The sequence below is a fragment of the Antedon mediterranea genome, chromosome 6 (genome assembly GCF_964355755.1).
Source record: "Antedon mediterranea chromosome 6, ecAntMedi1.1, whole genome shotgun sequence".
NCBI classification, from domain to species: domain Eukaryota; kingdom Metazoa; phylum Echinodermata; class Crinoidea; order Comatulida; family Antedonidae; genus Antedon; species Antedon mediterranea.
The window spans coordinates 29786187-29807272 of NC_092675.1; the positions used below are offsets into that span (position 1 = coordinate 29786187).

Here is a 21086-nt window from a genome sequence, read left to right on the forward strand (position 1 = left end):
TAAATGCAAACAGGAATTTTCTAAATAAAATGTCTTTATTTATATAAATAATTATTTCATTCGACAGAGGCAAAGATGGCGGTTTTTCGACCCCAAGGTAAACCACTTATTGTTCCAAACGCACTGAGTCACAACGTGAATACAGGTATGCTACCCACTACAAGGAAAGACTTTGCAGGGTCTAGACCAGCAACGTCATCAGGCACTAGGTTTGGTCAGCTCAGCCAAAACCCATTCTTCACCAGACATAACCCTCACCCTGGTCGTGTACGACACATCAAAGGTAAGGCCATTCACAATACTAAAATCTGAAAAGAAAAAGTATATTATATAAATTAATAGAAGTTCAAGAAGTACTGTAAAAACAAATAATCTCTAACTGTATCACCAAAATTTGAAATTTAGAAATTTTATGAAAATTAATTAAATAATTCTGTGAATATCTAGGCTTCCATTATATTTTACTTAAGTCAAGATATTAGAAAGTGCTTAAGTGAAAACAATCTTTATTTATCTACTAACCAGTTCTTTTTATCTCAACAAATGTACTGTCATCTAAGATAGAACAAAAAGTATTCACAAATATTTGCTATTTTGGAAACCTATACTTAAGAACATTCATTGACTTAAAATTATGTTTTTGATATCAAGCAAATTTGATAAATCTGTGTTACTATCTTAAATGTTTTTTATGAGACATTTATGTGCAAATGTCTTCAACAAGAGTGACATTTTATGAAAAATCCGGAAATAAAATACATCACAAAATAAATGTACGGAAATGATATGATAAATCATGATTTTGTATGGTTAAAGATGTATTGTCTCCCTGAAAAAATAATTAAAACATTTTCTGTTGAATATGCCATTTTAATGTCACATATTAGTTATCCACTTTGATCAAAAATTAGATCTTCATTTTTCATGTTTTTGGGGGACAAATACATCTTTAATGTTCTATGACAATTATTTAATGTATGTTTTGCAATTTACAATTTCCAAGGATTAAATGATATTCCAATTTGTGCCGTCCGTGATGATGACAGGCCTCCAACAGCCTACAGACGATTACCCACTTCTGAAACGCCGCGAAGATCCTATCAGATGCCTGCCACTCAAGCGAATAAATTTGGTTCAAATCAACCGACACATCTTAGTGCGAAAGATTTTGACAGAAAATTACTACAAAATTTGAGTAAAAAATATCAATTAGAGATGAGTAAGTGAAGCATGTATTCTGGGTTGCCAATTGTCTGCTGTCTCACATCTTTACATATTTTTATTTCATGTTTCATTCTGAATTTAATTGTAGTTCACTAAAAAGAATTTATATTCAACTACTAACAATTAATAATTTTTAAGAAACTTGTCCGCTTTTATTTGCAATGCAGCACGCCATTTTAACATATTCATAACAATTTGGATATTCTAGTTAGCATCGCCATTTTGTTCAACATGATCTATAATATAAAACAAGCTCTTGGAAGAGTTCAAGATTGATTTTGAGTAGAGTCGTAAACAAAGTTACATAAATTTACTTGTTAAGGGTTGTAATAAATGTTTATTTTAACAACTCTTGAATGAAGTGGAGCTGTAGTTTGGTGGTTAGCATGCTTGCCTTCCAATCCAAAGGTCTGGGGTTCGATCCAGACCTAGTGCCAGGGTAACTCACGACTCTTTTAACTCCACTCGTTAAGCCTCAAATGAGACCTTAGTTTATAAGCACGATAAATTATAAAATAGTTTATCCATCCTGTAATTGGCAAGTTTGTGTTGGCTGTTGGATGCGAATGAAATAAAAAAAAATATAATGGGAAAAATGATATTGACATTTCTATGAATTCAAGTGTAATAATCAAAAATCCTATCAAACATTCTTATTAGTTGTTTTTACTTTACAGTTTTTCTTTAGCATGTTCCATCTGCTTTCAATCTTACTTTTTATTCACTAACCTACAAAACACATGGAAAGGCAACTAACTGCCTTAATTCATAACATTGACTACTCATCATGTTAATATGCTCACAAAAACTCAAGGCAATTGTCTCTTAGCAACCAAAAATGCATGTGGTCACTTTACAGCAATACCTAGCAACTGAGGATCTTCGGCAGGCAATCAGACGGGGCATGTGAGGGAGGCAGGCGGGGCATGTGAGGGAGGCAGGCGGGGCATGTGAAGTAGTCAGGTCTATATTTAGGCATGTAGACAATGTTCAAATAGATATCCACCATTTTCCCTACTGTTTGCTATCAAACCAAAATGCGGTGCTCATTTGCATGTTTTAATACGCAGGTTTACTAGACGTTCCGATATGTACGGTGCATGATGATGGTTACATGTCAAACGTGAAATACGGCAAGGCCAAACCACCATCAACCGCAGACAGCCGAAAGCTCTACTCATACAGCATCCCTCAGCGAATTAACAGACATAATTATAAAATTCAAAATTTAAATCCAACTTTGAACTCAGGGATGTTTCCAATTAACACGATAACTGGTTTGAGTTCTTACCCAATGGGGTTTAAAGAGAAAGCGTACCCAAAGCTAGGTGTTGGTAAGTGATCATCGCTTTAAAATACTCACCTTTAGGTTGTACTACACGGGCATACAAGCAATAGAATAAGATCTGAACATGCTCACAAACTAATGAATGTTGTCATAGCTTCTGTAACTGGAACCCTAGTATTGGGACAGCTTTGAGACCCAACAAAGTGTCCTCTTAATAGCCTTAAAAGTCTCCTAAACAGGGTTTGGTCGTGTTAAAATATATATTGCTTGCCCGATTGCTTGTCCGAAAGTTTCTCCTTAATATGGGTGTACTAATGGAGATGTTCTACAGTATACCGTATACTAAATTGGGAATCACCGTGGATGCGAAAAATTTAAATCATACATGCTCATGATTAATCTATTGTTTTAGTGCTGTGTAGTACAACTCAAAGGTTACTATTTTTACTGCAACACAACTTAACTATCATCTTATGTTTGTGAATATAATACTAATCCTGTCGTGTAATAGTTTTTTAACTAACTATACATTTCAAATTACGGTACTAACAATCTACTCATTTAAAAGCACTGTATTGCATTGAAAAATAAAAAACACTTTAAATAAAATATAATACAGCAGGGCACTTATAGTCGGATGGGTTTTAACTAACTATACAGATTACAGATTACAGAAAAAATATATTTGTTTATAAACAAATAAATGTAAGTATGCAAAACAATGTATCTTTAATATACTATTATTGAAATAAAATGTACATATTATTTATCATTAATTTATATACATTGCAAAAATATGTTAAACTTAAAATTTGAATTTGAATACCCTTAAAAATGCACAAAAAAATATATAAAATAAATATACTGTATAAAAATAAATATATATAAATTAAAATCCATTTTTCAATGACTATTCTATAATTTATAAATTTAATAAATTGTTTTAATTTAATATTAAAGTACCCATGACAGACTCCTGGCGTGATGAATTACGAGAATTCACAGAGAAGGCTGGTCTAAGCCTGCCGAGAGAGGTAAGAGAACAGCAAGATGAACTGCCTCGTAGAACGTCTGTCTACTCGGCAGAAACAGGCAGACTGATACCATCAAGGTCTATGCAGCGAGGATATTCAAGACAGCGCCAACGTGAACCTCATTATTTTAATCATATCCAACCAGAGCAAGCTAATGAATCACTAGTAAGTATTGTATGAATAATGAAGACAATTATAATACGACGTCGTTATATAATGATTTGATAGAGGTTATGATGCATATGATTATGGACTTTATAATGATTTGATAGAGGTTATGATGCATATGATGATGGACTTTATAATGATTTGATAGAGGTTATGGTGCATATGATGGACTTTATAATGATTTGATAGAGGTTATGGTGCATATGATGGACTTTATAATGATAATATAATGAAAATAATTTAAAAAAAATGAATACAGTAATGTAATAATGTCATGGTGATAATTATGGCCACTAACCATTAATCATTATACAAATAATGAATGTTTATGAGTTGGATGGTGAGAATATTTCATGAGTTGAACAGTTCTATATTTACCAAGGCGGAGCTGAGTTGAGTTATACAACAGTCAATTTTTCATTGAATGAAATATTCTTTCCATTCAACGAATACAAAACATTTATCAATGAATACAAACAGTAGGTTGGGAAGCTATTAAATAGACGCAGAATACAGTTATTGATGGTGAGCACAACAAGTCCATTTCCGAACGTGATCAGTCTAAACGTCAGTTATTGATGGTGAGCACAACATGTCCATTTCCGAACGTGATCAGTCTAAACGTCATGTTGCAAAAATTCTCAAAATGTTTACAGAAAGCTGAACATGCATTAGAGCGTGTTATTTATCACCATTAGATATGTCACTTTTTCGTTAGGTAAAGCTAAAACATGATGCGAAATTAACCAATTAAATTACCAGAATACAATCAGTGTTATAAAACATGATAAATGACAATGATGTTCTATTGATATTTGTTAACATTCAAGTGTGCCATTGTACGACACCAATATAAACCTTTATATTATTTTTTCTACTACAGATATTGGAAATGCTCTGTCAGATTCTACAGACAGATTCTATAAGTGCTGTCCAGTCTTGGTTAGTTTCAGCGAATCACAGAGGTAAACAATCATGTATTATATAGTAAAATATTAAACATTATAACACTCTCCTTCACAACAACAAGAATCTACTTAGATGTTATATGAACAAATAATAAATGTTTTTTATATTTATGCAATGGTACAAATAATTTCATTTGGTGAAATATGAAATTCCATTTTCAACCCGGCTTTACCTTTTATGAATCTTATAAAATTATTTGTACCATTACACTCATAATCATTCATTATTTGTACCATTACACTCATTAAGCATTCATTATCTTTACCATTACACTCATAAGCATTCATTATCTGTACCATTACACTCATAAGCATTCATTATTTGTACAATTACACTCATTAAGCATTCATTATCTTTACCATTACACTCATAAGCATTCATTATCTGTACCATTACACTCATAAGCATTCATTATTTGTACCATTACACTCATTAAGCATTCATTATTTGTACCATTACACTCATAAGCATTCATTATCTGTACCATTACACTCATAAGCATTCATTATTTGTACAATTACACTCATAAGCATTCATTATTTGTACCATAACATTCATAAGCATTCATTATCTGTACAATTACACTCATAAGCATTCATTATTTGTACCATTTCCCATAAGCATTCATTATTTGTACCATTACACTCATAAGCATTCATTATTTGTACCATTCATTATTTTAAACAGAAATGGAAAAATCAATTCATTTTTCAAATTCCTTAAACATACAGAAAAAGATTTAGTTTTGGACATGATTCGAACAGCTATGCTGCCAGATGAGCAAACCCTAAGGCAGCAGTTCGATCCTTCATTAATGCATCAACAACCGCCTTCAAACATGAACTTACAAAATGGATATGGAGAAATAGATAAATTCCATGAGGAAGACCAAACGCGGTATTCACGGTATGCTTATGATGAGGATGTACGTAAAAGCGCTTCACGCAAGTCTGATAGAAAAGGTATAAAAACAATTTAGTAATTTGTAATCTAGTTTTATCAATTTTAATTTAAACTATTCAATCCAATTACATTTATTGTGGATTTTACAACAATAAAACATACATCACACATGCTGTACCTGGGGACATCACACATGCTGTACCTGGGGACATCACACATGCTGTACCTGGGAACATCACACATGCTGTACCTGGGAACATCACACATGCTGTACCTGGGAACATCACACATGCTGTACCTGGGAACATCACACATGCTGTACCTGGGGACATCACACATGCTGTACCTGGGGACATCACACATGCTGTACCTGGGGACATCACACATGCTGTACCTGGGGACATCACACATGCTGTACCTGGGGACATCACACATGCTGTACCTGGGGACATACACATGCTGTACCTGGGGACATCACACATGCTGTACCTGGGGACATCACACATGCTGTATCTGGGGACATCACACATGCTGTACCTGGGGACAGCAAATTCAATCTCTTTCGATGGGACGTCTCAGTCAGCAGTGATACAACTTTACAAATTTAAAATAAAACTTGGAAAAGATTGGTTTTATTAATTTAGGTTAGTTGGCCACAGGACCCACATTGATTATTATGACATTTCAAGTTTCAATTTATTTTAACATGTTTTACAAGTTTATATGATAACTAACAAATGGTTATGGATGATTGTAAGAGCGAGGCTCGTTTACCGGTGTCCCATAGTGCAGTATATTACAAACAACATGAAGATAGGACAAAGGTGCAATAATACATAACAAAACAATATGTACTGTACAGGGATAGCTTTTACATTGATTAGGGTGTGGCTGAGTGTTAAATGTATATTTCCCTTTTTTCACAGAAAAGTGTTTTCCTAATAGGGGCTACTTTTCTGAATCATGATTTGTAAAAAGTAGATGGATAACAATTTGAATCATTCATTGACTGCTGGTTGTTCTTGAATAAAAAATAATACTAAGGGTACTATCTGTTGTTACTTACAGTATCTAATAAAGGGTTACTGATTTCAACCTTATTATCTACAGTACAACCAATTAAAATGATTGATCTTTCAATTTTAAAAACTACAAAAATAGAAGCAGAATAGAGATGCACTTAAACATTGACATTAATCTCAATACACTTATATCTTGGCAACCAAAACATGACCACTTTACAGCTAAATATATAAGTTACTAAGCAACAGTTTAATTGTCAATCAGTGTGTACACATCACAGCTCAAAAACTCTTTAAATTCTTGTTTGTTTGTTTTATTGATTTCCACACATTGTGTACACTCTAAATCAACATACATAATTAAAAGCGGAATGAGTGTGGAAGGTGACCAAAGCTCTGTTTACAATATCAAACTAGTTTGACAAAGAATGTGTGATGTGGCAATATAATTGATAGTAATATGACATCATCATGTCCATATATGGGCACATCACATTTTTTTGTCACATAAAGTTTGATAGTGTAGACAGAGCTTTAGTTAAAAAGTTATTGGAGAACTAAAGAAGTTCTCACTTAATATATAAAGATTAAAAACAAAAGAAAGTCCAAACGATAGATAAAGAAGAAGATATCCATAAATCCAGATGCAAATTAAATAAATTTGTGTGAAACTCTCCCGCTCTTCTTCTGTTGGTACTCTTTTTGATATTCATCGCTGCAGAACTGAATCTTCTTTTCAATCATATATCCAACGTGTTACCAGAATTTGGAATAGTTTACCCAGTAAAATCCGCAACTTAAATATTTCTGTTAGTTCTTTTATCTCAATATTTATTTTTTAAATAATTTCGATATTGAAAATGTGTGTAGTTGGTCGCTTTCTTGTCGATGCTTTTATTGTAGAACGTAATTTATTTATTTTTCTCTGTTCTGGGTTGACCAACTAGCATAGGTGTTTAGCACCTGTTTGGTCTTTCCGTGCCTCCTTTTATAATTGTTTTGTCTTCTTATGTTTATGGCAGAAATTGAATAAAAAAAAAAAAAAAAAAAAAAATACAAGAAAATATCAGAAAGAGAAATTCTTGGACGATAAAGAGATTAAAAATATATATTTACTATTAGTATTATACTATTGTTATTATTACTTTTTTTGTTACAGGTTCATCAAAAGCTGATATTTTAAAAATCCATGATTCTCCACGAGCTGAGTCACCCTCAAAAGGAGTAAAAAAGCCACCGAGTAACTAAGTCAAATCACCGAGTAACGGAAGGTCAATGCAAAACTATCAACTAACTAAGTTAACGTGAAACCACAAGTAAACTATAAGTTAATGTCAAAGCCGGTATATTTAACAATGAATGGTACTGACTGGTATATTGTAATGAAGTGGTATTGGTACTTGGTACTACTGTAGTACATGATAATGGATGGTATGGTATATGGAATCATGGTGTATGGTACTGACTTGTTTGTACATAATGGAGTAGGTACATTAACATTTTATTGGTACTCTAACAACTGTAGTACATATGGCATATGAAATCATGGTAAATGGTAGAGTACATTACATGAGATGGTATTGGCAGTCAACATAAGACGACTGTACACTAATAATACTGAAGTATCTATTAACTGAATAATTTTAAATAAATTAAAACGTGTTGGGTATTAAACTCATAAAGCAAAAGCTGTTCCTACTATTTTGTTGTAGTTACCAAATGTTTTTTTTCTATTCATTAAAAGTAAAATGCTGAAAAACTGTGGTGATAATGGTGTTTTACTAGTTTGAGTTACTAGTTTAATTCCTAAATGATCAAAATTCTCTCAATTTGGTCTAACATTATTGATGTTATGTTTAAGTGCTATTTTCAGGTTTTATTTTACAATAAAGTAAGTGAATGTTACTATGTGCTATTAAAGTACAATAGTCTATCAACACTGTAAAATATTCAATGTAAATATTAACTAATGTAAATAGTATTGTTGAAAATACATTAATGTTGATATCTCTATTCATATTGAAACTATTTGCTGTACTTTTGTTGGCATTAGGTTTTTGGCGATATTTCTGTCATGTGATACAGATTAAAATTGAAAGGTTTTTAAAAATATATTATCATCATAAGTTCATAGTTCAAATTAAAGGTTTGGTTTAACAAGTTTTTCAGCGTGTACTATATGTAATGTTAAACCATCACTGGCACTACACCGTGTTCTTATGCAATAAATGTATATTTGTGAGAAAATATGTGGAATTATAATCTATTTTATTTAAATAAATAAGAAAATTCATCTTAGTATTTTAGGTTCACTTCAGTTGTGGAAGACAATGTATTTGTGTTTATGATTCTCTATTTTGAAGATGTAGTTTAGTTTGAACATTGAGATGGAGCTTTTATTCATAAGCTACATATCTTGATAAAGCCGTAGATTATGGCTGTTAAGGAATAATAAAGAAGGGATTTACTGTACGAAGACTTTGAATTTTGCAAAAAACAATGCCATCATTTGCATACATGGCCTAAAGCTTTTTTTCCAGCAAGCTGTATATATGTAAATCAAACTTACAAACTTTGCACTAAAAAAAAAAAATTATTTTCCTTCTCCATCACAATAACATGGCTCATCCTGTAAGTGCCTTCCGTTTCTCATATATGTCCCAATAAAACAAAATTTAAAAGAGGAGATATCTACCGTCTCATCAGCTGTCGTCTTCAGTTTTCTTTTCTTCTTTAACTTCTTGTGAAACACTGTAAGCACTTTGCTTATCTGATATATTTGTCATTTCATCTTTTAAATTCATGCATTTCTGGTCCTTAGCATCAAGTAATGCGTCTGCTGACAAAATGTTTTTACTTATCAAAACTTCACTATCATCTTGAGATTGACTATCTTCTGTTTTGACCTCCTTTTTTATCTTAATTTTATCATTTTCATCTGTTTTTATACAGTTTTCATTTTGTTCATTACCATCAAGTTTTTCCTCGCTATTTTCTGTCATTTTATTGTCTGTTTTACAATCTGTTAATTGTTTTCTAAGTGGAATAACCTTTGAAATGGTTTCCTGCCAACTGTTACACTGAACAAACTGCAACATTATTTCAAAAACTGAAAAGCAAAAAAGTTAATAATGATTTATGATACAATTTATGATAATCTGTATAGTATTTGAGAACATTAAATTAGCATCTGAAATGTTATATACCCTGGGATAGGAATTGGCTGTAGTGTTAAAACAGTTGAGCCTCTATTGAGGACACCTTCAGGACCAAAAAAAGTGCCTTAACAGAGATGTCTCCTAAATCAAAGCATATTGAGGATGATTAAAGCATATTAACTTAAATATTAACTACATACGTGTTGCACCTCAAATTTTATATCAACATATTGATTACGTCATGCAAACCTTCAAGTAAAAGAGATTAATTAATCTATGGGCCAATAACATACCATGATTTACTGTCAGCACTTTCCTGGATTTCAATTGGACGTTATTACCTAATGGCAACTGAGCATGCTCCCAACCTTTATCAACTGCATTCTGGAAACATACACCCTGCAGAGAAAAAAAATAATAGTATATAGAGGGCTCATTTAGTTATTATTACAAAATACTTTTCAAGCAAGCAAGCTGGGAAAAAATGGTGCTATGATTACAGCATACACTGAGCAAGGAATTTAAGACAAATAATTTATTTTTATTTTTTTATTTTATTCAATCGAAACCAACAGCGATAATTACCGCCACTAACAGGTTTGATACAAACAAAGCCAGGACTGTTTAAAGCACCTTGATTGGTCCTAACATTGATCAAGGGCTTCTCTCGTCCAGTGCTCACCTTGACCAGAAGTCTGAGGCAGATACTAGATGCAGGGGCTGCCATAAGAGTCAGCAGTGCTGATTTCAAATGCCTAACGGGACCCCAGCTCCATATACAGCACCCGTTATTCCCAGATGGTCTCCCATCCAAGCTCTAACCAGGCCCAACGTCGCTTAACTTCGGTGATCTGACGAGAACCGGTGTTTCAACGTGGTAAAGCCGTATCTACCGTATAAGAAACTAATCTGGTTGAACATTACACTCACTTTATGGTGGTTGTGATCCACTAGGCCCCCTATAATGTAAACTTTCTTTGGATCTATATTCTCCAGAATGTTTGGAGACTCTGCTGCCAAGAACACCAGGTTTTCTTTTCCAAACTTAGCCTCTGGATCCAGACCTTCAAAATAAACCTAATAAAAAAATTATGTGAATACTGTGTGAATACAACGTACCTAAAAAAAACAAGACAATTTTGCAAAACAAGAAATAGTAATTACAAAAAAGACAATAAGAAACAACAGTTAATGTACTCTACTTTTAACCAAAAATCTGAGAATGGCTTCCAGTTGACTACTTACTTTGACTTTGAATTACAGTGGTTTTTTTTATAATGATCCAATATTTGGTCAAAGTGAATCTATGTGACATCAAAACAATTTATTTTGGTGTAATTGGTTTTTTTTGTGACCATATTTAATGAGGGTGATCCATCCAGCAATAGACACGTTTCGCGCTCGCGAGGTCACCGTCAGTTTGACCTTTTAGTGGGTATACAATGGTAAACAAACACAGCGAGAGGTATGTTAAAGCATGGGAGAACTGAGAGATGATCATCTTAAAAAGCAATCGTCAAAACTAGCCTTTTGATGGAATGGCATGGTAAGGATGTTATTTACTTTCTAAACTTATGTTTTATATTCACTGTAGAATTATTTGGGCATTTGGTTCGGAATCATCGACTTTATTTATGTATTCTAATTTTTGGTTTGACACATATATTACGGTGCATTTAATACATGTTAACTGTTGATTTTATTTACAAATGTTGCGTAAATATATTAATTATTATTTTTCATTCTTCTTCATGTTCCTATTGCATCTTCCATGTATTATGTGATGTTCTTCGGCGCTTAAACAGACACCCAAGCCTCCTAGGCCTAGTAGACGAAGTACCGCATCAGGCAACGCCACCGGGCGGGCGGAGAGACACGAGCACATCGTGGACGTACCTTTCCTTGAAAAATTTCCAAGATTTTGCGCCACTATCCTTCGGAGCCGACGCAAACCACTCAGCAAGTGTTTGAAAATTAAAAACAGGAATATTATTCAGTGATTTTGTATAGTTAAATTCACGATTTATCCAACATATACAACATTTATGATGCACCTTGCAACAAAAGCACTCGGCAGTCGCCATTTTGCTATGCTTCAACACGCACTAGGCGAGAGGTGTTCGGTTTGTTTACAAATCTATACCCACTATTTCTGATTGGTCGCGAGCAAGAAACGTGTCTATTGCTGATCATTAGGGACCCTCAGAGGTTCACAAGACAAACATATAGACAAGATGCTCTACATAAACAAAGTCTTATTACAAGTCTTTGGGAGTGGAGTTGTAATTTTGAAGAATATGATGGAAATAGGCACACAAGAACATAGGCCTAGAAAAACAGTGATTAGCTTAGAGTATGACTGTAAAGATATGACATCATAATGTCCATATATGGGCACATCACTTTTTTTTTTTAGTTTGATAGTGTAGACAGAGCTTAATACATAAATAAATAATGACTCCATTTGCTTACATCCCATTGCTTGTAGCCTTGTATACTAGTATCAAATACATTCTTAGTTTTATCCTTAAAATTACAAACATAATATTGTAGTGGCTTCTCAACTCGTCTGTTTTCTGCGTAACAACGTTGGATTTGCTTCACCAGTTTCTTTATATCCTATACACAAATTAAGAAACAAATACATAACATAATTAGAAATACTAGAAATATTAAAAACTAAATAATGTGTTCTGCTAAAAATGTTGGATAGTGTAAGCAGAAGCATTTATTGTAAATCAAGCCTTTTCACAGGTAAAAATATCTCATACAGTAATTAGTAAACGACTTAAAATAATTAATGATGTCTCTGAAAGCACTCATGACTGGGCACGATTACGTGATACTAAGTATTTATGGTTACACACATTGGTTACACACATAGAATTGTAATATTGAAAGATTAACAATATAAATCATTATAAATATTAAAAATTACTAACCAATATATTCATGAGTTTATCATAACCACAGTCAACAACCACCTTAACGTCACTTGCGTCTGGATGGTCCATCTTACGTGTTTTATTTGGCGGAGGAACAGCACCGCTGGAACACTCGCATTCCGCAGCTAATCGTCTACGTTTCATTTTAAACTTTTCCCTTTCAGCTTTTCTGAAGATAATTGAAGAAAATATTATTAATTTAGCAAATAGATTTAATTACAATGGAGTTTTTAAAAAATGACTGACCACTGAAAATACATTGACCACAAGAATAGCAAGTGGCAGACTCATCTCATCTCAACATCTCCCAACTAACAGTAAAATTATCTAAAACAGTTTAAACATTTTTGGAAAGGGTACTTTATTATTAAATTTATCATTATCAATTTAATTTAATTTCCTCAGACTGATTGGTAGCAAATTAAAATATGTATACACCTTCTTTCTGATCGACCCTCAAGCCATCTTGCATGTCGTCTTTGCTTCTTAAGTTGATTCTTAGATATTGGCTGATCATCATCTACATCCAATGAATTTGGTGACTTGTTGCTATCATCAGCATCTTCTGGTAAATTCACGTTCTCTGTTGTTGTAAATTCTTGTTTTATTGTCTCATCTTTCTCAAAATCATCTGTTGTAGTAGTAGTTGTATGCTCCTCATTTTGAATTATCTCCATATCAAAGCTAAAGAAGAAATAATAATTTTATTTATTGTTAAATTTCTGTGTATTAGTCACAAATGAGATTAAACATTAAAACATTAATCTACATTTAATGTACATTAATGTGTTAATGTATTAAACATTAAGTAAGCTCTGTCTACACTATCAAATATATATATATGGACACCTAATACAGTAGTTTGATAGTGTAGACAGAGCTGCTTCAGAATAGAAATAAAAGATGAAATATGCTGAAAAAATATAGTGTAAATAAATAAATTTTTAATGTAAGTTTAAGTTTTTCTTACAAAACATGTTTCATGCCAATGCTATAACAGTAACACTCTAGATTTTTAATATCTGTTAAAAACTTTTGTCACATTCAATAAACAAAAATAATCGCAACATTATTTTCGTTTAATCTCCAACTGACATTCAGATTATTTTGTCAGAGCAGTCTGTTGTTCCAATCTTGACAAAGATTCCCAAGGCCTAAGGAAAGATTTTGTTAAAGCTATCAACAAGCTAAGCATCACTCACTTGTTGCAAAAAGCAATTTATGCACTAATATAAATAATTAATGCATCGAAAGGTAAGACTAGTTACTACTCTGACTCGCATAATAATGTTGAAAATTTAAAAATGATGACTACAACTGTCAGTAAATCAATAATATTTACTTTTAAAAAAAAGAAGAGCATTTTGAACTATTTTATGGTACAGTATTTGGATAGAGGTGGTGGGTCACCATTTCCATCCTCCCACCCCTACGCCAAAAATAAATATAAATGTATTTATAAACATTTGTTTTCAGTAAAAGTAAAAAAATATTGAACGACTGCATTTCATGAACCATAAATTAAATTAATTATTTGGATCAAAATAATATTGTTTTAAGATCTCAAATAATGGAAAACACTATTAATATTTATAATTATAAAGAAGTACATAAAGAGCTTGGACAGTTAAAAAAGATAGGCTCTTATGTGTGCGTTAAATTGGCAAGAGATGATTCATTTGTCAGTCTTAACAACGTCCAATCAAATTCAAAAGAAAATTACATACTGTATGCACAGTACTTTATATCATGCAACAGAACATGAAATAGCTACTGTACAAAGTATTTATTATAGTAATAATACCAAAAGTCAAGAAAAACATAGCAGGTATTGACGTGTACTGTGTTATCATTAGATTCTATTGAAAACAATGTTAGCTTCAATGGAATAATTCTGTTTCAACTGCCCTACTTTTTAATGTTGGTTGGCTCTGACACAAGAGATTTTGAAAACATTAATATGCTACAGAAGTGTAACAGTAGTATTATTTTGATTAATTGTTTACAACTGATTTTTGCAATTCATCATTTATTGAAAAATGGCCTTAATATAGTGGGTGTGATTGTGAGTGGACGTCTTTGTGTTTTAGTAGGATCTGAAAAAAGCTTTATTAATTGAAGTATCCAAGTTTTTTTATACATTTTTGTAATTTATCAAGTTTTAACTTAAAAAAGGTGTTAGAATATAACACTCATAAGTCATATATTTGTTATGGCCCAAAACGTCCCGCTATCGATATCATTGCAACTGCCCTCTCTGACTGTAGTTCTAGCCTACGCCTGCCTAATCTTATTAATTATTTCATTTCAGTTTTTTCAATTTTACGAACAGACACAAATTAACTGAATGAATTGGCGATAACCCAAGCAAGAAAGTTTAATAAAAAAAACTCAGATAGCTAGCTAGGCTAGGCCCAACTTAGTTATAAATATAAATAAGAGCCTTTTTAATTAATTAAAATTTAGCTAGCTTTTGCTATTTAGTTGTGTAGCTACTATCTAGGGCCTCTACTCTATGCTAGGGCCTAGCTAGTAGACCCAGGAAGCCTAGGCCCACACCTCTCTCTAGCTATTGCTAGGCCTGCCTCTAGTAGCCGTGCCTATCTAGTTCTAGGCCTATTTATTATATATAATGTAGGCCTAAACCTAGAGGCCTAGCTAGTAGGCCTAGGCCCTAGCTAGGCTAGCCTTCTTAGTAACCTTACTAAGCCTTAGGTTTTATATTATTTTAACAAAAGTAAGATTTACAAAGAGTTAGTGACCCAAACATTGAAACATGTGCTTACATTTATTCGATTACAGAGTACTCTAGTAGGAAAAAGAATTGTTGAAAATAAACAAATAAAACACAACAGGCTAGCGATACCCTTTATTACGGACGTCGTATACACATGGCCCTCTCTCCTCAGTCCGTCAGCTCTCAGCTCTCACGTTTTTTGAGGTACAGCATTCTCTACTTCTACGGAGCGCCATTTATGCCTTTATTTACTTCCGAAATAGAAATAGTACTACGGTAACTCTGGTTCAGTGGACCAAATTTAGCACCAGTAGAGCACATACAGTGATTATATAAAATAGAAATAAGTCACTAAAAATGTTAATATCTTTTCGTATGTTAATACACTGTGCTCAAGTGGACCAAATTTGGAGCCAGTGGAGCACAGTGATATGAAATAGAAATAAGGGACTGAATTTTAATATCTTTTCGTATTAAGCATATTTGAATAGGCTACCTACCGGTATGGTACCATACATGTTCGACAATACAGTGTCACATATTTCTATTAAAAAAAAAGAAATATTAAAAAAAAAATATCCGTCGAGGTTCGAACCCCAGCCGACAGCACTCAAAACTGAGCATTACCCGTTACGCCACCAAGTACATGACTGGAAAGCTGATAATAGTCTATTTATACGTGTATTACGTAATTGATCATTACGTCATAAATATCCTATTAACCTTGCTAAAACCAAAATGATCAGTTAGCTCAGTCGTCTGAGCGTCGTGTTAACAACACGTATGTCGTGAGTTCGATTCCCACGCTGGTCGGTGGAATAGAGTTAAGGCTATGCGAGCCACTGTGTTTGGGGTTCACAGATCATACGTCCCCCTTTCCACCACACATCATGAGGCGACAACATCAATGCATCTGGTGATGTGGTGGAAACGACCCCAAAAGGCTGTGGCAGGGCCTTAGTGCTGAGGCAGGGAGAGCACATTTACCATCTTTTTTTTTTGGCTCTCGCAAACTGCTTTGGTGGTTTAAATTTTATGTTTAGCGCCCTCAATTTATTTTAACGTAAAAAAAGGGAATTAATTCTCTTCGTTACGTGCTTATAAGAGAATTCATTTTATCTCATCGTAGTTTGGTATGCAGTGCGTTTGTTATGCAAATGAGTGTGCACATGTGCTGTGGGAAAGATGGTATTGTTAGTCATTCGCGATCAACACACAACACTGTTCAATTTTTATTTTGTTAATCTTTTACATTAGAATTGTAATTCCACCGTTTCACATTATAGTGTACTTTTAAATATCCGTTTCATGCAAGATATTGTATTGTAGGCCTACTAATATGTTGTGAATAAAAGTTTATGGTAGAATAAATAAATAAATATGTTTTAAGCAGATCTTCGAAATTTAAGCATCATTATGAAGTCGAGTTTTTTAAAACCCAACCTAAAATTCGCATCTGGATAGTTGAAATTTAACATTATAATTATCAAAGGTGATATGATAATTCTAATTGTTTTCTAAATTATAGAAACATTAAAATTAGTAAGTAGGCTTGTGTGTGCTAGCTCTGTTTGTATTTCATAGTTTTGTTTTGTTGAATTACCGTCACGGCCGCGTGCATTGCATGTCTCACACTTGGGAAACAATCACCATTGTATGACTGGTCCTGAAGACTTTTATATTTCGTTTCATAATTTCCGCCGGGGACTAAGCTTTCATTCTTAGCTCTGCCCCAAACATGGTGAGCTTAAATGGAGACCTAATATTTAATTTCCTATTTCAAGAAATATTTTTTTTCAAAATTGTCTTTGCTCAGCCCCAATCATGGTGGGGTTGTGAAGACTCTTATATATCATGTTTCAAAATACTATAGGTGTCATTTCTGGGGACCTTGTAGATATTTTAAACAGTTTGGTAAGCCCTGCGTTGTTATGCAAATGAGTTTGTGCAGGTGTAATGGGAAAGATGGTATTGTTAGTCCTTCGCGGTGAACACGCCACAAAATTAAATTTAAAAGTTAAATTTTGATTTTGTTAATCTTTATTAGAAATTCAAATCATGTAAAGATACAATTTTCCGGGCGGGAATCTAGAAACTCCCCTCCTTTAGTTTAGTGATATAAAATAGAAATAAGTCACAAGTGGACCCAATTTGGTACCAGGGAAGCACAGTGATATAAAATTGAAATAAGTCACTGAATTGTAATATCTTTTCGTATAAAACACTGTGCTCAAATGGACACAATTTGGTACCAGGGGAGCAGTGATATAAAATAGAAATAAAGTCACTCAAGTTTCAATCTTTTCGTATGTTAATACAGTGTGCTCAAGTGGACCCAATTTGGCGCCAGTGGATTTTTTTTTAAATGGAAAATAATGAATATTGTTTTTCTTTTATTTTGAAAGAGAGATATTGGGTCCACTTGAGCAGTTACCGTAGTACTATTTCTATTATTGAAGTTAATAAAGGCATAAATGGCGCTCCGTAGAGAAGTAGAGAATGCTCCAGTCGTCAGAATGACGCTCTGAATATACCTCGTTTTTTTAACAGGAGGTTCGTCCAGACGCTTCATCATACGTACCACATAACGTCTGGATTTATTAATCCTTTTCTGATAATTATTATTAACTTGAAAACGAAAACTTTACTTTACAGTGTTTTAAACTTGTTATTACATATGTATTGAATTTGAAAAACTAAAGGAGAAAAAATCAAACTACTATTGAGTTATTTTAAAAAAGTTAACTTTTTTGTTGAAGTGCGCCGAAAAGAATATGAAATTTTGAATAGTTTCAACAAAAAAGCTCACATAAAACTGCTCATATAAAAAGACAAAATAAAAAGAAAGCGAACCTCCCCCACCTCTAGGCAATCTGCTTCCGGTTTCAGACCTACTATTTTTTTTTATTACGGCAAATAGAATCCAATTGTTGGACAAAATGTATGTTACATAAATTGCATATTCAACATTTTTGACAATTTTAAACATAGTCTACAATTTTTAAATGTTACTATTAACATTTTTTTTATTGAAATATGTTATATGTAACGTACAAGATGAGCCGGAGAAATTTGATTACAGGACTGTACTATAATAGCTAAACAACAACAGCTGCCTTAAGTCATATCATAATTACAAGAATGGTTAGAATTACAAACTGGTATGAGCAAGGAATGAACGAGTAAGAGAGCCGGGGTGCCTATTGCTTCGTTAGGAAGATGATCATCGGCTGATGATGATGAGGAGGATACGGGGGAGGATACATATTCCTACATCAAACATGGAAATAGCTTCGGTAAGTCACGTGTATTTGTGGCCTGTTATACTCTAATAATCGTATACCGATAAATATTAATTTCTAAAATTCTAAGCTATGCTACTATACTATTACTTAGCTATTATAGAGTACCGGTATATTTCAAATTTGTTAGACGTGTCTGCCTGGACTTATAGTGCCTTATTCACAACCCAACTGTGAATGTACAGCATTAATGATAACGTTTGAAAAATTTCATCTGGTTGTGGAATAATTAAATAAAATTTCTTTTTGAACAACCAAAAACTTTTTGGTTGTTCAAAAAGAAATTTTATTTAATTAATGATAACATTTTAAACTTTTAAGTCCGCGGTGATGTGTCTATCCAAATTGTAATAAAAACCACATTATATTTAAATGCCTGGGTTGGGAAACCGCTCACGTCTCAATTAAGATAAATAACATGGCGGCGCAAACTGTTGACCAGCAGGAAATGTAAGTCCAGTGTGCTGTGGCGTTATGAAATGGTTTGTCTTGGTGGATTATGGTTTGTCCTGGTGCGGGGTATTAAGCAATGACATTTCCCTTTTCTGGTTGCTGCACTGAATCTACCACAGTCTTAATTTGCATATCAATGTCAGTTGACTAAGGTTTCATGTTGTTTGAAATGAATAGGCCTAAAGTCTACAGGTTTCATACATATTAAATACAGTTTTGAATTACTTGTTTAAAACATAATAACGTGTCGTGATGTTGTTTTATTTAGTTTTTTACGTACACCGTGTTGATTTTGATTTTTTAAACTTCAATTATGATTTTAAATTGCAATAAAAATGATTCGTATTCATTTTGTTTTACTTAGTTTAGGAAGGTACCGTTGATTTTGTTTATATTTTACTACATAAATTCATTGTATAGCCGATTGTGATTTAAAGTCAGATTTACAAATTACAGAGTAAAATCAAATAGGCCTACAATTATTCAGATTTTTAATAACATTTTTTTTAATCAATGACATGCCCTATCAAAAGGTGGTGTAGTGGAACCAAAACGTTCCTGTTATAGGTTATGTTTTTCTCTCTCCTGGTAAAATTAATTTAAATATTTCCAGTGAAAGATTTAAGGTCTCCTGGTCAAGTGTGTTCAAGTGTTCAATAACATATATTCAATAATAATGATGGTATGGTATTAGTCGGATCAAGATTAGAAGTGGGTACTTTTCTCAACTTGACCCTTGACCCTTGACCCTTGCTACAATACAATGTAAAATAAAAATAGCAACAAATTGAATTAAATTAAATTAAATAAATATGTAATCAATTAATCATGGAAAGGAGACAAATACAAATGTTTTATATTTTTCTTTAAAATATGTAACGAAACAGATTGTTTTATATAATTTTCTAGCTTATTACACAAATGCGGATCTGTCTGTTACAATGATAAATTTATTGATTATTATTATTTAATAATTGATTCTAAATTGTTTGTGCTTTATTTTATCTTTATAAATTATATATTTATTTTAATTGTTACATGTTTATATCTTGTAATGATGTATTTCTGTGATCAGCTTCGGCTGGATGGACCACCCTCGTAAAATATTATTGAAATAAAAAATAAACTTTTCTTGAGCAAAACATTGTATACTTCTTAAATTGTAATCATGGGTTCTATCAACATTTGTAAACATAACAAGTATATTATACAAACAGGGAGTTTGTTTTGATAAAACATATAATACAGTAGTATATAAAACAAGTACTATTTAACGATCGTTTAATAGTGCGTACTATTTTACGCCATGTGACCCACAATCGTCCAATCCAATGACAGGAATTTATTTAGGTGTTATATAATAATTATATAATAATGTTTGTATCGTCAATTATGAGGTCTCGTAATGCGTATTGAATGACTTCATTGCAGCTAATACTGATTGAGGAAGAAGTGCTGAAATTTGACTGTAAATAATAGCTTTCAATTAGTTTAAGCCTAATTAGTCTGCATGTCCTCGTCTTGAGTGTTGTTGGAACAAATACAGTATTCTTAAAATAAAGTACTCAAATAATACATTGTCGTTGTGTTTTTCATTAATGATGAGGTCAACATTCAACCGTATTAAGTGACCTTTTAAATGATAACTGCGGGAGTTAATTATACTATAGACAAATAATGCATCGATGGTATAATTAAGATATGTCCTTACTTAGTCCCTTTCATAACCAGTATTTGAATATTATAGCGCTTGCTGTCTACAAGGATGTAGCCTCCGATTACATTTTAGTCAATTAAAATCAACATTTATTTCCAAAATGTTGGCGTCTCCAAAAAAGCAAAAGCTTGTGTCAGGGACGCCAAAACAAAACAGACAAAAGCAA

At 32.7% G+C, this 21086-nt stretch overlaps 2 protein-coding genes and 1 pseudogene across 5 annotated transcripts; 1 reads left to right on the forward strand and 2 right to left on the reverse strand.

Moving 5' to 3' along the window:
- Positions 1-75: 75 nt before the first annotated feature.
- LOC140051514 (protein TBATA-like) lies at positions 76-9030 on the forward strand. 3 transcript variants are annotated; one of them, XM_072096756.1, is made up of 6 exons: positions 76-283; positions 2295-2558; positions 3473-3711; positions 4598-4679; positions 5415-5645; positions 7768-9030. In XM_072096756.1, the coding sequence occupies exons 1-6, from the start codon at positions 76-78 to the stop codon at positions 7854-7856; spliced, it is 1113 nt and encodes a 370-aa protein (XP_071952857.1). In that variant the 3' UTR covers positions 7857-9030. The 3 variants fall into 3 exon arrangements, with proteins under 3 accessions (XP_071952857.1, XP_071952858.1, XP_071952859.1); XM_072096757.1 differs by lacking the exon at positions 2295-2558 and adding an exon at positions 1004-1219 and having other exon boundaries at positions 7768-9027; XM_072096758.1 differs by lacking the exon at positions 2295-2558 and having other exon boundaries at positions 7768-9027.
- Positions 188-15605, reverse strand: LOC140051513 (tRNA methyltransferase 10 homolog A-like). 2 transcript variants are annotated; one of them, XM_072096753.1, is made up of 8 exons: positions 15498-15605; positions 13150-13395; positions 12709-12880; positions 12239-12385; positions 10697-10843; positions 10060-10165; positions 9304-9717; positions 188-308 (listed from the first exon to the last, which is right to left on the reverse strand). In XM_072096753.1, exons 2-7 carry the CDS (start codon positions 13386-13388, stop codon positions 9311-9313), a joined length of 1218 nt encoding a protein of 405 aa, XP_071952854.1. In that variant the 5' UTR covers positions 13389-13395; positions 15498-15605; the 3' UTR covers positions 188-308; positions 9304-9310. The 2 variants fall into 2 exon arrangements, with proteins under 2 accessions (XP_071952854.1, XP_071952855.1); XM_072096754.1 differs by lacking the exon at positions 15498-15605 and having other exon boundaries at positions 12709-12875; positions 13150-13328.
- On the reverse strand, positions 10540-10657 carry LOC140053085 (5S ribosomal RNA; annotated as a pseudogene).
- Positions 15606-21086: the final 5481 nt, after the last annotated feature.

What these genes read in the sequence shown, in the direction of transcription:
- LOC140051514 (XM_072096756.1), top strand. Translation starts at nt 76, where the DNA reads ATGGCGGTTTTTCGACCCCAAGGTAAACCACTTATTGTTCCAAACGCA. An exon ending in TCGTGTACGACACATCAAAG is followed by an intron (nt 284 to 2,294) that starts GTAAGGCCATTC and finishes TTTAATACGCAG; the next exon opens with GTTTACTAGACGTTCCGATA. An exon ending in AGCAAGCTAATGAATCACTA is followed by an intron (nt 3,712 to 4,597) that starts GTAAGTATTGTA and finishes TTTCTACTACAG; the next exon opens with ATATTGGAAATGCTCTGTCA.
- LOC140051513 (XM_072096753.1), bottom strand. Translation starts at nt 13,388, where the DNA reads ATGGAGATAATTCAAAATGAGGAGCATACAACTACTACTACAACAGAT. An exon ending in ATAAACTCATGAATATATTG is followed by an intron (nt 12,386 to 12,708) that starts GTTAGTAATTTT and finishes ATTTGTGTATAG; the next exon opens with GATATAAAGAAACTGGTGAA. An exon ending in AGTGCTGACAGTAAATCATG is followed by an intron (nt 9,718 to 10,059) that starts GTATGTTATTGG and finishes TTTGCTTTTCAG; the next exon opens with TTTTTGAAATAATGTTGCAG.